The following is a 20,379-nucleotide window of genomic DNA, read 5'->3' on the forward strand; positions in this document are numbered from 1 at the left end:
ACCCCATACCTCCGCGGGTTCCACGTCGGGACTCCCGCTCTGTGCCGGCCTTGCGCCATCCTGCCGCAGCCTTTGCTCCTTCCCTCCCCTCTGCTTCCTTGTACACTGTCAGCAGGTCCCCAGGGAAAGTGCTTAGGTCGAGTGCACGTGCTCCCGGTCTCTTAAAGAGACAGCACGCATTTTTCAAAAATGTCTCTGACCAATGGCGTGGGACTGATTACTATTTCTGGCCCCTCCGTTATAGGGAGGGCGCCAGAGCAACAAGTATCTTCTGTTGCTAGCTTCCGGTTCTGCTCTTGTTGTGCCTGTGTTCCTGCAGTGTTCTGCCAAGTACTCCACTTACACTGCTTGTCTCTGCAGACTGTCTGATACCTGTTACCCGGCTGTCCAGGATGACGTCTGTACCGTCTACACCAGTTCCGTCTCGCTCCGCCATTCAGCCATCCAAACCTCTGGACAACGCCAATGCCAGCTTATACCCGTGTACCTGGAACCAGCTGGTCAGCTCCACCATTCCTGTTAACCCTGTTTATCCATCTGTCCCCCTGGGACAGCGGCCACTTGACCGGGGTCTAACTGGAGGTAGCAACGGTGTTCTCCAGACATTCCATTCTGACCCTGTTCGAGGGGACTTACTACGGGTGTCTGGGGCTCACTTAGTCACGCCCCCTTCGGAGCCCCCCGAACCGTGGTCCCGAGGTTCCACAAATATTGCAATAAACAACGAATGTGAACTTCACCACCTGTGCCTCCACTTCCATTTGTTACAGTGTCATCTGAGTAGTGACCAGCCCACGGGGAGAGAGCGCGGGTGTTCAGTGGTATGAGCCCTGGTCCATGCAGTCTTCCTAAAGGCAGTCGGGCCAGTGGACGAGAGCACCCAATGACCCCGTTTCTCCACAGGCTAGAGAAGGAGAAGGCTGGGAGAGACTAGAGATGGAGAAGGTTGGAAGATGATAGAAATGAAGGAGGTTGAAAGATGATAGAGATGGGGAAGGCTGGGAGAGGCTAGAGATGGAGAAGGTTGGGAGAGGATAGAGATGGAGAAGGTTAGGAGAGGATAGAGATGGAGAAGGCAGATAGATGATAGAAATGCAGAAGGCTGGTAAATGATAGTGACAGGGAATTCTGAAAGAGGATACAGATGGAAGAGGCTGGAGAGTATAAAGATGGAGAAGACTACATGAAGACCATGATGGAGAAGTCTGGGGAATTATAGAGATGGGGAAGCAAAAGGCAGGGAAAGAATGGAAAAGTAGAAGGTTGGGAGAAAATGGAGATGTTGTAGAAGGCTGGCAGAAGATGGAGAAATCTTGGAAAGTATAGAAGAGGCAGAAAGATGGAGAATGGATAAGAACATAGACATATTTTGAAACATTTGTAAGTGAATGTTTGAGGTTATTGACTGTCAATAATCCAAAGATTTGTCACTAGCCAATATTCAATGTTCTTAACATCAACCAAACTGATCGTCGGTGATCCCAAGGATTATCACCTGCTAACTTGCAATGATCCCAGAATCTTTCAGTAACTGATTTGCAATGATCCTAAGTTTTGTCACTAGCAGATAGGCAATGAACCCAGGATCTGTCAGGAACCAGTGGGCAGCAATCTTAGTACTTGTCAACAGGAAACAATAAACTTTCTCTGCCCGACCAGTGTGCTATTTTGCAAACTCTTTATGATTTTCTTTAATCAAAGCCATTATCTCTTACATGACATTTTATTCTTTATCAGGCTCTTGCTGTAACTACTTATAGACCACATGTGGTGGAGGCAGAGGATCAGGTCCGTGGTTCAGGGTGCTACATTAGATGACTGTAAAAAAAACAGGGATGACTTCAGAAATAGAGAAGGTGGCAGCTCCACAACATCTTAAAACCGTTGGGTACATGACATCAGCTATGTCTCCTTACCTGCAGAAATAAAATAATCAGATTTATGATCACTTCCAATCACACCAAAAGCAATAGAACCAAGCTTGAAATATGTGAACCCATTGTAGCAAAGCTGGGAAGAACACAGTTAAATTCCAGCTGTGCAAGGTCTAGATAAGATGCACCTACGTGGTTTCTCAAAGAAGCAAGAAGTAGCTTCATGGAGTGGCAGTCGCCTGAAGGAGTGTCAGTCTTAAGTATGATGAGCAGAGTCGAGTGTGCTGCTGGTGAGTAGTCAGCCAAAATGTGAACTGAAACTGAGATAGATGTGCCGGAGTTTCTCTCTAAATGGAGACTTTGCTAAGCAGTCGCCTCAGCTGCATGATTTGTGGCTGCTGGACAGCCTGAATACATGTGGGAATTCCCTAACAAACAGGCATTCCTCACATGTATTCAGGCTGTCCAGCAGCCACAAATCATACAGCTGCATCGACAGAAACTAAATCTCCGAGCACGTCAAAATACTCAGAGGACACCCGAGCATGCTCGGGGAAACGCGAGCAACAAGTATACTCGCTCATCACTAGTGGAAGATATTCATGCCTTATGCCATGATTCTCGCTTTCTATTGATATGAGACATGGCATATACAACTTTATCCATCATTAATTCTGGGCAGATTCGCAGACCCCACAACAATGTAAGTGAATGCATTATGTTCAGCACAACGCCAAAATATGTCTCCCATAACTCTAGAACCTGCACCTGTCACTAAAAACCCAATATTCCTATCCGTACCGTGGCTGAACGGAGGGTCATTGAGCACATGGGAGGAAGAGAGTGTCAGCTCTTGTGTTCAGGCCCTGATTCACACTTCATAGTGAAGCCGTGCTCCTAGGCTGGATACAAGGGTCTGTATGATGGACGCTTACTTGCACAGGTCACACCAGCATCCTGTGAGTGGACACACAGACTGTTTTTGGACACGACGCCTCCACACTGGGATATCGATGTCTCAGTGCCATTACAAAACAGCTTCTCCAGCCATATTGGTCCTGATCCAGGGCTGAAATCCGCTCCTCCAGAGACTCGTTCTGCGGGTCCACATTCCAGCTGTCTACACACCACATGGGCATCTGAAATATCCCAAGTGTCATCACACACGGTGCCCCAAGCCTGGTTATAGAATACCTCCACCCGTCCGGAGCAGCGGGAGTCTCCCCCAGCCAGCCTCACCTTAGAGATCGCTGCAGGAGAAGAGGGAAGTATGGTGGAGTAAGATGGCGGCAGGTGATAGGATGTACAAACACAAATGTGGCAAATGTCATTACACTGGCTACCCATCTACTCCAGAATTCAGTATAAACTTATTACCCTCACCCACAAAGCTCTTCATGGCTCAGCACCACCCTACATCTCCTCCCTTGCTTCAGTATACCACCCTACCCGCGCCCTCCGTTCTGCTGGTGACCTGAGGTTAGCATCCTCAATAATCAGAACCTCCCACTCCCGTCTCCAAGACTTTACACGTGCTGCTCCAATTCTTTGGAATGCACTTCCCAGGCCAATACGATTAGTCCCCAATCCCTACAATTTTAAGCGTGCCATGAAAACCCATTTATTCAGACTGGCCTATCGCCTCAACGCATTAACCTAAACCATCCCTGTGTGGCACAGTCAAAAGTATTACCATAACCAGGTTCCCCGCATCATGTTCCCACATGCTTTATGCATCCATTAGCCCTCTGTGTCTGTACTGTTACACACTTAACATTATGGCTGGTCCATACAATCAGGGCAACTGTTACCACCCACCTTTCGTGTCTCCCTTTTTTCCTCATAGACTGTAAGCTTGCGAGCAGGGCCCTCATTCCTCTTGGTATCTGTTATGATCTATGTGATTATTGTTATGCTGTAATGTCTATTGTCTGTACAAATCCCCTCTGAAATGTAAAGTGCTGCGGAATATGTCGGCGCTATAGAAATAACATTTATTATTATTATTATTATAAATGTTCAGTCTCCCTCTGTCCCTCTATCCTTACATCGTCAGTGGTCCAAAAGTAAGCGTCTGTCACACATCTGTGTCCCTGCAGAGGTCTCTGTCCTCCTCCAGACTTTATATTTTTCTCACCCATACCCCTCTTTGTCATTCGGACCCCTGTCACCACCACTGGACGTCTTTGTAGCCCTCCATTGGACTCCACTGTCTTCTGCGGACTCTTTTCTATCTCTGTCTCCTGTGGGCTTCTCTCTGTTACCCCCTTCTGCAGACTCCCCTGCATCTCCTGTGGACTCCTATCAGTCTCCCCTCCAGGGAAGGAACACCTCTATGTCTTCCTTGGACTCCTTTCTCCCTCCTGCAGACTCCATTCTGTCTATTATCTGCTTCCTGTGGGCTCCTCTGTCTTCTGCAACCTTCTCTCTGTCTTCCTCTTGCGCTCTCCTCTCTGTCTCCATCTTGCTGCCCCTCTCTGTCTCCCTCCTGTGCCTTCCTCTATACCTCCCTCCTGCGGTCTCCTCTCTGTCTCCCTCCTGCAGCCTCCTTTCTGTCCCCCTCCTGCGGCCTCCGCTTGGCCTTCTACAGCATCTTCTCTGTCTCCCTCCTGTGGCCTCCTCTCTGTCTCCTTCCTGGGGTCTCTTCTCTGTCTCCTTCCTGGGGTCTCTTCTCTGTCTCCTTTCTGGGGTCTGCTCTCTGTCTCCCCCCTGTGGGCTCCTCTCTGTCTCCTTCCTGGGGTCTCTTCTCTGTCTCCTTCCTGGGGTCTCCTCTCTGTCTCCTTTCTTGGGTCTCCTCTCTGTCTCCTTCCTGGGGTCTCTTCTCTGTCTCCTTCCTGGAGTCTCCTCTCTGTCTCCTTCCTGGGGTCTCCTCTCTGTCTCCTTCCTGGGGTCTCCTCTCTGTCTCCTTCCTGGGGTCTCCTCTCTGTCTCCCCCCTGGGGTCTCCTCTCTGTGTCCTTCCTGGGGTCTCTTCTCTGTCTCCTTCCTGGGGTCTCCTCTCTGTCTCCTTTCTGGGGTCTCCTCTCTGTCTCCCTCTGGGGTCTCCTCTCTGTCTCCCTCCTGTGGTCTCTTTTCTGTGTCCCCGCCATGGTCTCCTCTCTGTTTCCCTCTTGCAGTCACCTCTCTTTCTCCCTTCTGCGGCCTCCTCTTCATGTCCCTCCTGTGGTCTCCTCTCTGTCTGCTTCCTGCCACCTCTTCTCGATCTCCTTTCTGTCTTCTGCGGCCCTCTTTCTGTCCCCCTCTTGCAGCCGCCGCTTGGTCTTGAGGCCTCCTTTCTGTCTCCCTCCTGTAACCTCATGTCTCCTGCACCCTCTGCCTTCTGCGGTATCCTCTCTGTCTCCTGTGGTCTCCTCTTTGTCTCCCTACTGTGGCCTTCTTTATGTCCTCCTCCTGCGGCATCCTCTCTGTCTCCCTCCTGTGGCCTCCTTTCTGTCCACCACCTGCGGCCTCCTCTTGGTCTCCTGCAGTCTCCTCTCTGTATCCCTCCTGCAGCCTCGTCTTGGTCTTCTGCGGCATCCTTCCTGTCTCCCTCCTGCGGTCTCCTCTTGGTCTCCTGCAGCCTCCTCTCTGTATCCCTCCTGCGGCCTCGTCTTGGTCTTCTGCGGCATCCTTCCTGTCTCCCTCCTGCGGTCTCCTCTTGGTCTCCTGCAGCCTCCTCTCTGTATCCCTCCTGCAGCCTCGTCTTGGTCTTCTGCGGCATCCTTCCTGTCTCCCTCCTGCGGTCTACTCTTGGTCTCCTGCAGCCTCCTCTCTGTATCCCTCCTGCGGCCTCGTCTTGGTCTTCTGCGGCATCCTTCCTGTCTCCCTCCTGTGGCCTCCTCTCTGTCTCCCTCCTGCAGTCTCCTCTTGGTCTTCTGCTGTCTTCTCTCTGTCTCCTGAGGCCTCCACTGGTGGTGATAGCGCAATGTCATGCCCGCGTTTTCTCCTGTCCTACCACAATCAGTGGGTTGGTACAGCACTGTATAGGGCTTTCTGCGCCATTTCTCACTGCGTTGAGCTGTCGCTATGTCACAGCGATGTGAATGGTGCCTTTTTGACAACACTGCACCCAGCGGAATCTCTCAGTGGTGCAACCTCGCACTTTGTGTTAGGAACGGCGGATCGCACTAAATAAAAATAATAATAAAGTGCGTTCGCCGCTCGGGGTCCACTGTGCAGTAGGTGATATAACCGCTGCTTAGTGGTGGCAGGAGCAATATGGCGGAAATGCGCACAGGGTTAAACTTCACCCAGGTGCGCAGAGCAATCTCAGTTAATTCAAAGAGATACCAAATAAGTACAAAACACAAAAGACTGAGCCTGTTGAGGTCACGGTACTCAGTAAAAATGCACACATGGTATCAGGTCACAGGAGTAGCCCAAGACAGCGGCACTACGTCCGTCTAGACCTACCGTGTGCGGAGCGTCGCAACTGCGGACGTAAAGGGGCTGCTAATGCAGCGCGGCGTGGACACTGCCGCTAAACGACAAGGCTAAGGCGCAAGCGCAATGTCGGACGCTAGCAGCTGTGGATGTTGCAGCAGAGGAGCGCTGGCGCTGATTCTAACTCAGTCCCTAACCACATGTGTAATATCAGAGGGAAGGGGTTTTTTAATGAGTCATTCACCAGAATCATACATCCGTCCTCATACACACAGCAGCAAGTAAGTCTATACTAGCGCATGGCTGGACAGCCATGCGCGCCATTTATAGCAGCCGGGACCTTCCGCAAGCTTCCAGATCTCTGAGATGGACCAATGAGATCTGGAGCGGGACCTGAGCACATGACCACCTGTGGCCGGTGGTGTTGGTGCTGTGAATGTCTTGTGCCCCTGCAGACCGCCTGTAGCTGGTGGTGTAAGTGTTGGTGCTGTGAGAGCAATGGGAGATCGTCCCATGAGCATGCTCAGTAGGAGGACAGAAGGACTTGGCCTCAGGAGAGATTTGCTGCAAGGCAATCTCCTCTGCAGTAGATAAACAGCAGGAGACTGCAGAATGTGAGGGTCTGGATCCCTGCGGGGTAAACGCAGAAATCCGACGCCTAACACTTTGCCCATTGTCCAGATTCGGCTGTAAGGTGCCAGAGAGTTTAGCCACGGACAAGCTACTGCTCCATGTCGCCATGGCGCACTACATGAAAGTGTGTCTCCTGGCTGGGTGTTGGTGGTGCTGGTGTTGGTGCTGTGAGGGCATTGTGCCTGTTCAGGCCACCTGCTGTCGGTGGTTTTGTCGTTGGGGCTGTGAGGGCCTTGTGCTCGTACAGGCCGCCGGTGGTGTTGGTGCTGTGAATGTCTTGTGCCCCTGCAGACCGCCTGAAGCCGGTGGTGCTGATGTTGATGCTGTGAGAGCCTTGTGGTCATGCAGGCCGCCTGTAGTCGGTGGTGTTTTGGCTGAGGGCCTTGTGCCTGTACAGGCTGCCTGTGGCCGGTGGTGTTGGTGCTGTGAATGTCTTGTGCCCCTGCAGACCGCCTGTAGCTGGTGGTGTTAGTGTTGGTGCTGTGAGAACAATGGGAGATTGTCCCATGAGCATGCTAATAGGATAATGTAGGAGGACAGAAGGACTTAAGGGCCTGTCACACTAAGCGATATCGCTAGCAATATCGCTATAACTAGTGACGTTATAGCGATATTGCTAGCGATATCTCTGTGTCTGATACTTACCTACTACCGGCTCCCCCGCTGGTTATCGCTGATCGCGCGAGAACGTTCAGGACCGTTTCTCGTCGTCAGCTTCCTGCTGGGGCTTCCTGCTGTGGAAACGAGCGACGTGTGGAGCTGGGCGGGAGGACGCAGGATCGCCTAGTGTGACAGGTAAGTAGCGACCCCCGTCCCCAGCGATGTCGCTGGTGAGATCTGCCTGTGTGGCAGCTCACTAGCGACCACTTAGCGATGTACCAACGATCCTGACCGGGTCATATCGCTGGTCGGGATCGCTGGTACATCGCTAAGTGTGACAGTACCTTTAGCCTCAGGAGAGATTTGCTGCAAGGCAATCTCCTCTGCAGTAGATAAACAGCAGGAGACTGCAGAATGTGAGGGTCTGGATCCCTGCGGAGTAAACACAGAAATCAGACGTCTAACACTTCGCCCATTGTCCAGATTCGGCTGTAAGGTGCCAGAGAGTTTAGCCATGGACAAGCTACTGCTCCATGTCACCATGGCGCACTACATGAAAGTGTGTCTCCTGGCTGGGTGTTGGTGTAAGAGCCTTGTGCCCGTGCAGGCCACCTGTGGTGTTGGTGCTGTGAGGGCCTTGTGCCCGTGCAGGCCACCTGTGGTGTTGGTGCTCTGAGGGCCTTGATCCCGTGCAGGCCGCCTTTGGCCGGTGGTGTTGGTGCTGTGAGGACCTTGTGGCCATGCAGGCCGCCTGTAGCTGGTGGTGCTGGTGTTGGTGCTGTGAGAGCTTTGTGGCCATGCAGGCCGCCTGTAGTCGGTGGTGTTGGTGCTGTGAGAGCCTTGTACCTGTGCAGGACGCTTGTAGCCAGTGGTACTGGTGTTGGTGCTGTGAGGGTATTGTGCCTGTTCAGTCTGCCTGAGGCCGATGATGTTGCTGCTGTGTGGGCCTTGTGTTTGTTCAGGCCACCTGCTGCTGGTGGTTTTGTTGTTGGTGCTGTGAGGGCCTTGTGCCCGTACAGGCCTCCTGTGGCTGATGGTCTTGGTGCTGTGTCTTGTGCCCCTGCAAACCGCCTGAAACCGGTGGTGTTGGTGTTGGTGCTGTGAGGGCCTTATGTCTGTGCAGGCCGCCTGTGGCCAGTGGTGTTGGTGCTGTGAGAGCTTTGTGGCCATGCAGGCCGCCTGTAGCCGGTGGTACTGGTGTTGGTGCTGTGAGGGCCTTGTGGCCATACAGGCCACCTGTAGCCGGTGGTGTTGGTGTTGTGAATGTCTTGTGCCCCTGTAGACCGCCTGAAACCAGTGGTGCTGGTGTTGGTGCTGTGAGGGCATTGTGCCTGTACAGGCCACCTGCTGCTGGTGGTTTTGTCGTTGGGGCTGTGAGGGCCTTGTGCTCGTACAGGCCGCCTGTGGCCGGTGGTGTTGGTGCTGTGAATGTCTTGTGCCCCTGCACACCGCCAGAAGCCGGTGGTGCTGGTGTTGATGCTGTGAGAGCCTTGTGGTCATGCAGGCTGCCTGGAGTCGGTGGTGTTGGGGCTGAGGGCCTTGTGCCTGTACAGGCCGCCTGTGGCCGGTGGTGTTGGTGCTGTGAATGTCTTGTGCCCCTGCAGACCGCCTGTAGCTGGTGGTGTTAGTGTTGGTGCTGTGAGAGCCTTGTGGTCATGCAGGCTGCCTGTAGCTGGTGGTGTTGGTGCTGTGAGAGCCTTGTACCTGTGCAGGACGATTGTAGCCAGTGGTACTGGTGTTGGTGCTGTGAGGGTATTGTGCCTGTTCAGTCTGCCTGAGGCCGATGATGTTGCTGCTGTGTGGGCCTTGTGTTTGTTCAGGCCACCTGCTGCTGGTGGTTTTGTTGTTGGTGCTGTGAGGGCCTTGTGCCCGTACAGGCCGCCTGTGGCCGATGGTCTTGGTGCTGTGTCTTGTGCCCCTGCAAACCGCCTGAAGCCGGTGGTGTTGGTGTTGGTGCTGTGAGGGCCTTATGTCTGTGCAGGCCGCCTGTGGCCGGTGGTGTTGGTGATGTGAGTGTCTTGTGCCCCTGCAGACCGCCTGAAGCCGGTGGTGTTGGTGCTGTGAGGGCCTTGTGCCTGTGCAGACTGCCTGTGGCCGGTGATGTTGGTGCTGTGAGTGTCTTGTGCCCCTGCAGACCGCCTGAAGCCGGTGGTGTTGGTACTGTGAGGGTCTTATGCCCGTGCAGGCCGCCTTGGCCGGTGATGTTGGTGCTGTGTATTGTGTCCCTGCAGACCGTCTGTAGCCGGTGATGTTGGTGTTGGTGCTGTGAGGGTCTTGTGCCCATGCAGGCCGCCTGTGGCCGGTAGTGTTGGTGCTGTAAGTGTCTTGTGCCCCTGCAGACCGCCTGAAGCCGGTGGTGTTGGTCTTGGTGCTGTGAGGGCCTTGTGTCCGTGCAGGCCGCCTGTGGCCGGTGGTGTTGGTCGGCCAGGACCATAGGTTCCGCAGTTCAATAAAGGAGACTCCCAATCTGAAACACTGTCTTTACTGAATGGTAACTAGGTAAGGGGGCGTTATGTAAAAGGTGCAGTGTGTACAAAGTCTTATGGACGTTTCCTCACAGTGTAAAGCCTTTTCACACACCGTATTCTTTCTCTCTGTAGTCTACTCCAGGTGAAGCACACTGTTTTGCCATACTTTGTCATAGCTTAGCTTGTCACCAGGTCTCTCTACCTCCCCTGTGGCTCCGCATCCTGTTTATTCTACTACTTGTGCCCTGGATCTACCACTCGGGACCACCACTAGTACCATGGACTAAGTCCTGCTTAGGTTTGTTACCTTCGGCATTTGGCAAGCTTGGGGTTTCTCATGACACATCATTCTATCCAAGGACCACTTAAAGTGGAAGGCCACTCTGTCTCTTCAGTCAGGTGGAGGGTGAGCCACTCCCTTATCCCCAGTCTCCTCCTTAGTAGTTCACAAAACAACATCACTGCTCACAGACACTTCCTACTGCTACTTGAACTTATCCCTATCTGAATAACTACAGGAAAAGTCACATGCCCTAACACTAAGCCCCTTCCATTATGGGCTAGTCCCAAACATTAACTCTTACCTTACCCTAATGTCCCTACCTAACTACAGTCACTTAACATATCTTGCCTATCTTATGTCATAAGCCCTAACCTATGTTCTTACCGTGTGCTCTCCTATACTGTACACTACAACCACTGGGCATTACCTTTACATTACTTATACACTACCATGTCACCATACACAGTACATATCAAAACATGCAGGACATAGCACTACAATTCAACGTGAATGGTGTATTCAGGGGTAGGAATGTGATAGCCATTGTCCACCACCCTTACATGGCCCTGTCGGTTCTAGATCTTCATACCTGATTGTGAGCACAGGACCTCAGCCTCCCCAGACTCGCACTTGTGTCCTTTGGACATGACAGAGCTGCATTCCGACAGACTTTTTTCCTGACCGGCACAGTACACACTGCGCAGATCTGTCCAAGCGACCGCTCCCCTGAATATTGACATCGCCTTGACATGAGCACGTTCAATAGCAGGCCCACAGCCAAGCTGCCTACACAACACAGCCTCCTCCTCCACATCCCATTCAAAGGCCGGAACCACATTCCATGAGGTACCGTGGAAGACCTGAACTTTGCCAGAACAGGCGCTGTTTCCTTCCTTCAACGACACCTTGGAAATGGCTGCAAAACACAAAGACGATACAAGATAATGAGAACAGAGGAGACAAGTAGTCATGAAGAACCAACTTGTAAGTGGAGCGGCCCTGAAGACAGTAAAGTAGCTAGCCCATTAATTGGAGTAATGTGGGCCCTGGCCCTTTAATTCACCAGACACGTTGTATGAGCTGTCTGCATAGCAATCTGCCCTGGTGTGCAAACCTTTGTATTACAGGAAATTAATGCAAATGCGGAGCTTTACTGGGTTTGAGGTGGGTGCGCAGTGTGGCTAATGTCACCTGGGCAAAAAGGGGAGAATGCCCTGTCCTAAAACACTGACCGGGGCTGTGTACTTAGAAACATACTGTGAATACTATGGGGAGATTTAATGGCCGCTTACAATCCATCTTCAGCATGTGTTAAGGTACTGTCACATTTAGCGATGCACCAGCGATCCCGACAACGGTACGACCCGGTCAGGATCGCTGGTGCATCGCTAAATAGTCGCTAGTGAGCTGCCAAACAGGCAGATCTCACCAGTGACATAGCAGTGGTCGGTGGTCGTTAGTTACCTGTCAGACACGGCGATGAAGACGTCCTCCTGCCCTCGTCCACGCGTCGCTAGTCGGCGCCAGCAGGAAGCCCAGCAGGAAGCGGCCGACAAGAAACGGCCCAGGACGTTCTCGCATGATCAGTGATAACCAGCGGGGGAGCCGGTCAGAGGTAAGTATCACACATAGCGATATCGCTGCTGCGCCACAAAATCGGTGACGCTTAAGCGATATCGCTAGCGATCTCGCTTAGTGTGATGGGGCTTTAACTGTAACAGGACACTTGGCTCAGCAGGTGGTCCAGCTCCATAAGCAAGTATCTAGGCTCATACAGGATGAACACCTGTGGAGCTCACACAGGTGACTGCTTCATTAAAACTTTATAAGGAGATTTAAGGAGAATATGGAGTTATCGTATGTCCTAGTCACACACCGGTTACATTTTTGAGATCTCTGAAACGTGCCAAAAGCCTTCCAGGGCCTCGATCCGTTCTAGCACTCTAGGGTGGGCAGTAACGCAGAACGGCTAGTAGAAGCCAGGTAGTGAAGCCGAGTTTGGTCTCCAAGCGTAATGGGAGCTCAGGGTGGAGAGGTGCGGGTTCATCACATGTGGTGGCAAAGCGATGGGATTGAGATAATAGTGTGGGACCCATACTTCCAGATAGTAAAGACTACCAGCAGTAGCTTTTTATCACTGGGATCATAAGACCAGCTCAGCACTAGACGGTCAGACAGCAAATACTGTAAGGTGTGTTGATGCATCAGGTTGCAACTCTGTGTCAATGACCAAAGCCAGTGGCACCAGAGGTAGAGCCAGGGAGATGGTCAATGCTATGTATGGCGGGGAGGAAGTGGAAGATAATGTTGCCCAAACAGAGGTGTAGTCCATCCCTCCTGCAAGCTGTTGGAGGCCAAGAACCCTGCCAACTGAAGAGGGAGTAAGATGAACGCGGTGTCTGTTGTCTCTGCCTCCAAGCCCAAGGGGGCACCTGCCCATGCTTCTCTCTCCACAACTGTTTGGGACTCCGAAGATGTAATCTGTGAAAACAGCCGCGACACTTCAAAGCCATGTGTACCCAGCCCCAGAAGGGCCTGTCTCTGTCCCAGAAACTGTCCACTGTTTTTTGCGTGGATGGGGGTAGGTCTAGCTCCCCTCTTCCAATCAAGTGGCTGCCGTGTCAGATGGAGGCCAGAAGACAGGTCCCGGGGAACTGAAAGAAGACGTGGCAGTCTCGTCTTTTCTGGCCACATTCAGTCAGGGATTTCAGTCAGCATTGGAAACTGACCTGAAAGCTCTTAAGGAGCAGGTGGCACAGCAACCCTCAAACTCAGACCTCGAGTGGGTGGTTTGGGACCAAGGACGGCTGTGTTAGGTGTCAGGTTCCTGCCTCTGCACGGGAGGAAGCCCAAGCCTTGCCTTCTTCGGTCTCCCATTCTGTTCTGGCCGCAGAGGAGGCTGCTTAGCAAAGGCTTTGATCCCGGCGTCTTGCTCAAGCTAGTGTTGTCAGGTTGGTTGCTGCTGTCACCTCTGGGTCAGCTTTAGCAATCCGCACTAGCCAGCAGCGAGCAGCTCCAGAGTCTAAGTCCTTTTTGCAGCCTACTGAGCATGCCCATGGGACGACCCATCTTTATTATTTGGTGCATTCCGCCAGCCCTTAACCGTTTACTAGTGCCAGCGTCTGGCTACTAATGGCGGACGAACAGCATCTGCAGTGGTACATCCAGCAGCTGGAGGGCAGGTTGGCGGCTCTCGAGCACTCAGCCTCTGGTTTGGATGTTACTGCGGTCACTGTTCAGGCAGCCATGGAGGCTGTCTCCCGTGTGTCCCTTGCCATCCCTATCCGGACTTTATCCCGCCTCCCATTGCCCAAGAAGTTCTCTGGCGATAGTGCTTCTTGTAGGGGTTTCGTGAGCCAGTGTACTATACAGCTGGAGCTGCTGGCTGCACAATTCCCCTCCGAGCGGGCTAAAGTGGGAATTGTTATTTCCCTCTTGTCGGGCAGGGCTTTGGAGTGGGCCACACCGCTGTGGGAGCGTGGTGATCATGTGGTGCAGAGTGCCTCGCAGTTCTTGGGCACTCTTTAGCAGGTCTTCTTGGGACCGCGAGTCACCCATGATACCGCGCTCCAGCTGCTGGCATTGTCACAGGGTTCGTCCTTGGTCAACCATTTCGCCATCCAGTTCTGGACTTTGGCCTCTGAGTTGGAGTGGCCAGATAAGGTCCACATTCTGGCATTCTGGAGGGGTCTGGCTGACCATGTGAAGGACGCCCTGGCCAACAGTGAAATTCCCGCCACACTGGAGGAGCTTATCACCGTCTTCACCCGTATAGTTCTTCGCTTCACCGAACAAAGGTTGGAGCGGTCCCAGTGTAGGCGGAGGTTTAGGCTGGCATCTAGTTTTGCTAAATCTCAGGAATCTCCCGATCGGGCGTCCAAGCCTCAGGGGGCTTCTTGTGCGGGATCCATGTCCCAGTCCGCTCGAGCACCTGTGGTCTGTCATGTTTGCCAGCAGTCTGGTCACCTTGCCAACCGGTGCCCACAGCGGTCGGGAAGGCGCTCGTGTCTAGCAGCCGTAGGAGGAGGCTCAATAGAATCAGCAGCGTTTTCCTCCAAGCTGTCCTTTGCGTGGACTCCGGAGCGGAGGGCAATTTTATGTCGTCTGCCTTCGCTCAACGGCACGCAATACCCCTGGTTATGATATCTAAGCCAGTCACCGTCAGAGTGGTGAACAGCGCAACCCTACCCTCACAGATTACCCACCAGACCACCCCGTTGATACTCTTGGTGTCTCCATCTCACCAGGAGACGATATCCCTTCTCGTCATGCCCGAGGGTATCGATCAGGTCCTTTTAGGGGTCCCCTGGTTGTGGTATCATACTCCCCATATAGAGTCATCCTCGGGGAGAATTCTCGGAGTAAATCCTGTGAGGGTAGATGTTTGAGGGAGTGTGTTCAGGTTGCCTTCACTGAGGTTCCCGCAGATCTTTCCTCTCTCCCCAAACACTATCGACAGTTTGCAGACGTGTTCTCCAAGAAGGCTTCCGCCTCATCGCTCCAGTGACTGTCCTATTGACCTCTTGCCTGGTGCTGAGCCTCCCCGGGGTCGAGTCTATCCCATATCTCTCCCGGAGACAGAGGCCATGTCTCAATATATCAGGGAGAAACTGGCAAGAGGATTCATTAGGAAGTCGGCGTCACCAGCGGGGGCGGGATTCTTCTTTGTCCAAAAGAAGAATGGAGAGCTATGTCCCTGCATCGATTACAGGGGTCTTAACGCTATCACTGTTAAGAACAAGTATCCTCTGGCTCTGATATTGGAACTGTTTGATAGATTACGGGGAGCGAGTGTTTTCACGAAATTAGATCTGCGGGGAGCCTATAACCTGATACGCATCCGTGAGGGGGACAAATGGAAGACGTCATTTAACACCAGGGATGGCCATATGAGTATATGCCCTTTGCTCTATGTAATGCTCCAGCCGTCTTCCAGGACTTTGTAAACAATATCTTTCGGGATATGCTCTACACCTCGGTGGTTGTCTATCTGGATGATATTCTTTTCTCCAGATATGGACTCCCACCAGAGAGAGGTTTGCAAAGTCTTCGACTTCTTACGGGCTAACTCCCTCTATGAAAAGTTGGAGAAGTGCCTGTTTGAGCAGGAGTCCTTGCCCTTCCTAGGCTATATCATCTCTGCCCAGGGTTTGGCTATGGATCCTGCCAAACTACAGGTGGTAATGGACTGGCAGGAACCCCACTCTCTTAAAGCGGTGCAGCGCTTTTGGGGTTCGTTAATTACTATCGCCAGTTCATTCCCCACTTCTCCACCTTGGTAGCTCCCTTGGTGGCCCTCACCATGAAGGGAGCAAACCCCAAGTTGTGGTCAGAAAAGGTCTCCAAGGCCTTCTTCTCCATCAAGACCCACTTTGCTAGCGCTCCCATTCTACATCACCACGATGTAGATAAGCCGCTCATCTTAGAGGTGGATGCCTCTTCCGTCGGTCCCGAAGCGGTCCTCTTCCAGAGGGACGCTCAAGGTCGGAAGCAGCCTTGCTTCTTCTTCTCCAAGACCTTTTCACCGACAGAGAGGAATTATTGTATCGGGGACAGGGAGTTGCTAACCATGAAGTTGGCCTTCTCGGAGTGGAGACACCAGGTTCCCCTTCCAGGTAATTTACCGACCATAAGAACTTGGTGTACTTGCAGGCAGCCCAGTGGCTAAACTCTCGCCAGGCCAGTTGGTTCCTGTTCTTCTCCCATCTCCACTTCACCCTCCACTTTCTCTCTGGGGAGAAGAACGATCGTGCCGATGCTCTCTCTCGCTCCATGGTGTCATCAGAGGAGGAGGAGACAGAGCCTCGGTTGATCGTCCCATCCAAGAACCTGAGGACCGTGGCTCCGGTCGCCATTGAGTCGGTGCCTCCGGGCAAGACATTTGTCCCTGCTCGTCTACAACCGGAGGTTCTCTCTTGGGCTCACGCGTCCAGGGTGGGTGGACACTTTGGGACAAAGCGGACCTCTGAGCTCCTGGCGAGGATGTACTGGTGGCCGCATATGGCCTGTGACGTCGGAGACTACATTTGGGCATGCGTCTCCTGCGCCAAGAATAGGTTTCTTCGGCAACGGCCTGCTGGGCTACTTTACCCCCTGCCGGTGGCGAACAGGCCCTGGGAGATGGTTGGCATGGACTTCGTGGTAGGCCTACCCAAGTCCTATGGTAGCATGGTTATTTGGGTCGTCATCGCCCATTTCTCTAAAATGGTGCACCTGGTGCCTCTATCTCGGCTACCTTCTGTATGAGGCCTGGCAGCATTGTTCATCAAGCATGTCTTCCGCCTACACGGCATGCCAGACAAGATTGTCAGTGATCGGGGTCCCCAGTTCGCGTCTCGGTTTTGGAGAGAGCTCTGTCGCTTGCTCAGCATTGAGCTGAATCTCTTCTCGGTTTATCACCCCGAGACGTACGGGTTGGTAGAGAGGGCCAATGAGACCCTGGTCACATATCTTCGACATTTTGTCTCAGCCAGGCAGGATGACTGGGCATCCTTGCTGCCGTGGACGGCGTTCGCCTTGAACAACGCTGTGGCCGACTCCACCGGTCAGACCCCATTCCTCCTTAACTACGGCCAGCAACCGTGCATCCCTGTGCCCATGCCATCTACCGACTCCAGGGTGGCAGACTGGGTGGTGGAGGCATGTGATATTTGGCACCGCACCCAGGATGCCTTTCGGGCCCCCAAGGAGAGAATGAGGGTCTCCGCGGACGCACACCGGCGCCCTGCTCTGACCTTCGCTCCTGGCGACTTAGTGTGGTTCTCCGCCTGTAACATCAGGCTGCGGGTCAAGTCCACTAAGTTCGCACCTCGCTACATAGGTCCTCGAACAGGTTAACCCTGTGGTCTACTGACTGGCCCTTCCTCCACGCCTAGGTATCACCGATACCTTCCACGTATCCCTCCTTAAGCCCGTCCACATGTCTCGGTTCTCCGAGTCATCTGCCGGGACATCAGGCTTGACAAGTTTGAGGTGAATACCATTGTGGCGTGCAGGGTGGTACATGGGAAAAAGTATTATCTGGTGGACTGGAAGGGTCATGGTCCAGAGGATCAGACCTGGGAGCCTGTGGAGAATATCCACACTCTGCTACTCATTGCAGCCTTTGAGCGTAGCGAGGCTCAGGGGGGAGGGGGCCGGGGTGATGCTGGGCATCGGACTCCTGCATCTGCACGGGAGGAATCCCCAGCCTTGCATTCTGCAGTCTCCCATTCTATTCCGGCCGCAGAGAAGGCTGCTCAGCAAAGGCGTCGATCCCGGTGTCTTGCTCAAGCTAGTGCTGTCAGGTTGGTTGCTGCTGCCACCTCTGGGTCAGCTTTAGCAATACGCACTAGCCAGCAGCGAGCAGCTCCAAAGTCTAAGTCCTTTTTGCAGCCTACTGAGCATGCCCGTGGGATGACCTCTCATTGGAGGTCGGAGGTCATGTGCTCAGGTCCTCAAGCAGCTTGGATTGGACCATCAGGAAGGTCCCAGAAGGACGCCGCTATAAAAAGTTCGCATTTGTGTCTTCCTGGCTCCGCAGTTGTGTTGCTGAGCACTAGTGTGTCAAGAGGGATTCTAACCCATTGTCTCAGGGATAGAGTCCTGTGACTATACACTAGCACTCACACTGCCGTACTCTGTGAGCATATACAGGCTACGGCATTTATATTTGGCAATCGTGCGGGTCTGTGAGGTAACAGAGTCCGCCTCTGTACACACTGGGTGAAGTTAACCCTGTGTGTTCCTCTATTATACCGCCATATAACGTCCGCCATTACCGAGCAGCAGTTAACATCTCTGCATGGTGGACCCCGGGCTGCGAAAGCACCTAAATACCATCTTTATTATTTGGTGCGTTCGGCCAGCCAGCCCTTAACAGGCTGTAACGGTCCAGCAGGTTTCCCCAGAGGTGTGGCCTAGGGACCGACAGCGGTACCATATCCGTTTAGGTCAAAGTTGTTGCGGATTGTGCAAGAGATTCAGATGGCTGGATATCCAGGGATCACTAAGACAAAGGCCAGGCTAGCCCAGCATTTCTACTGGCCAAGGATGGGGGCCAATGTGGCTCTGCCATATGATGTTGTAATGAGTGATTCCCTACTAAAATTTAAGAAGGGACTGGATGCCTTTCTTGAAAAGTATAATATTACAGGGTATATAGGCTAGTTTCCTTGATATTGCGTTGATGCAGGGAGCTAGTCTGATTGCCGTATGTGGAGTCAGGAAGGAATTTTTTTTCCCCAATGTGAAGCTTACTGTTTACCACATGGTTTTTTTGCCTTCCTCTGGATCAATATGTTAGGGTAGGTTAGGATAGGATATGGGTTGAACTAGATGGACTTAAAGTCTTTCTTCAACCTTAATAACTATTTTATTATGTTACTGCCGTTTGTGCAACACCTGTTAGAGGGTGGTGAAAGCGGAGCAGTGCCCCTGAGCCCCACTGATAGCTCTGCCCATTATTCAAGAGCCTTTCAGGAGGGTCGCTGTGGATTTGGTTGGCCAGATGGCCACTCCCAGGTGCTCCAGGAAAAGCTTCATACTGATGGTAGTAGACAATGCCACCCGGTACCCGGAAGCGGTAGCCTTGTCATCCATTCGGGCCAAGAAGGTGGCCACACCCTTACTGGAGATTTTCTCCCTAGTGGGTTTTCCCTGGGAAATGCCCTCTGACTAGGGACCCAGTTCATGTCACAGCTGATGGAGTCCCTCTGTAGGCAGATACAGGTGCAACATCTGGTGACCAACCTCACCTGCTATTTGCCTACCGGGAGGTTCCAAAGGCCTCAACGGCGTTCTCCCTCTTTGAGCTTCTATACGGGTGATGTGTGTGGGTGGCCCTGGCTCTGGTGAAAGAGGTCTTGGAAGGAGACTTAGTCACCCCTGGAGTGTCGGTCATCATGTATGTCGTACATATCTGTGACAAGATGCAGGCCTTGGCGCTGCTGGCGAACTATAATATGACATAAGCTCAGGCCAATCAGGAGCAATGGTTTGACCAGAATGCTTGTAAGAGGACCTACTACCAGGCAGGTCAAAATGTGTGGGTACTGGTCCACGTACCTCAGGACAAACATTAGGAGGCCTGGGAAGTCCCATACCTTGTGCATCAGTAGTTCAACGCTGTAGCATACCTGGTCACCCTGGACCATGCCCGGGGAAGGCGGAAGGCCTTCCTCATGAACATGATGAAGGCATATCATCAGTGGGAGGCCTGCACCCTCACCAAAAGCAACCTGCCAGAAGAGAGAGAGGCGGAGACCCTCCTGGATATGCTTGCCCAGATTAGGGCAAATGGGACCATCTAGGATGTGGAGGTTCGCCACCAGCTCTTGTTGGACCAACAGTTACAGCTGTGGGCAACCCTACACCCCTTCCGGGATTTGTTCAGCAAAAAGCCCAGAAGGACAAAGTGGGCCGTCCATCATATGGACACTGGGGATAACCCGCCAATCCGTGTACAGCATATTGGATCTCCCTGGAGGTGCAGCAGCATATGCACCAGAAAATTGATGAGATGCTGAAGTTGGGGGTCATTCAAGCATCCAGCAGCACTTGGGCCTCACCAGTAGACCTCTTCCCAAAGAAGGACCGGACAACCCAGTTCTGCATTGACTACAGGGGGGTTAAACTATGTCCCAGTCACTGATACATACCCTATACTGCACATCGATGACTTGCTTTATCAGACCATCATGGACCTGAGCTGGAGCTATTGGCAGCTTCCTCTGGCCCGTTAACCACCCAGTTGTATGCCTACAAGTAATGTAACATCAAACTGTGTGACTTTCAGTGGTCTAACCATGAAGGTCCAAGCTCTGCACCTCCTAGTAGTGCAAACACCATATTCTTTGCCGCCTTTTAGTACAAACACCACGCTGTGTGCCTCTTAGCACTGGAATCACCACGCTGTTTGCCTCTTAGCAGTGGAAACACCAGGCTGTGTGCCGCCTTGTAGCACAAACACCAAGCTGTTTGCCTCCTTGTAGAACAAACGCCAGGCTGTGTGCCTCCTTTTATCGCAAACACCAGGCTGTGTGCATCTTAGCAGTGGAAACACCAAGCTGTGTGCCTCTTAGCAGGGGAAACACCAGGCTGTGTGCCTCCTAGCAGTGCAAAGACCAAGTTCTATGCCTTTTGGCAGTGCAAACATCAGGCTGTGCCTCCCCTAGTAGTGGA

General features: G+C 52.7%; 1 protein-coding gene across 1 annotated transcript in view; it reads right to left on the reverse strand.

Annotated features, from left to right (window-relative positions):
- Positions 1-1,664: 1,664 nt before the first annotated feature.
- LOC141065350 (scavenger receptor cysteine-rich domain-containing group B protein-like) overlaps positions 1,665-20,379 on the reverse strand; it is a 34,033-nt gene continuing 15,318 nt past the window's right edge. The window contains exons 5-7 of the mRNA XM_073557786.1: positions 10,808-11,134; positions 2,810-3,124; positions 1,665-1,916 (exon numbers count right to left, since the gene is read on the reverse strand). Of these exons, the coding sequence (XP_073413887.1) occupies positions 1,903-1,916; positions 2,810-3,124; positions 10,808-11,134 (656 nt within the window). The 3' untranslated portion in view covers positions 1,665-1,902. The remainder of the gene's footprint in view (positions 1,917-2,809; positions 3,125-10,807; positions 11,135-20,379) is intronic.

Source organism: Dendrobates tinctorius, unplaced genomic scaffold (genome assembly GCF_039654945.1).
Source record: "Dendrobates tinctorius isolate UK_male_01 unplaced genomic scaffold, ASM3965494v1 ptg000251l, whole genome shotgun sequence".
In the NCBI taxonomy this organism is placed as follows: Eukaryota; Metazoa; Chordata; class Amphibia; order Anura; family Dendrobatidae; genus Dendrobates; species Dendrobates tinctorius.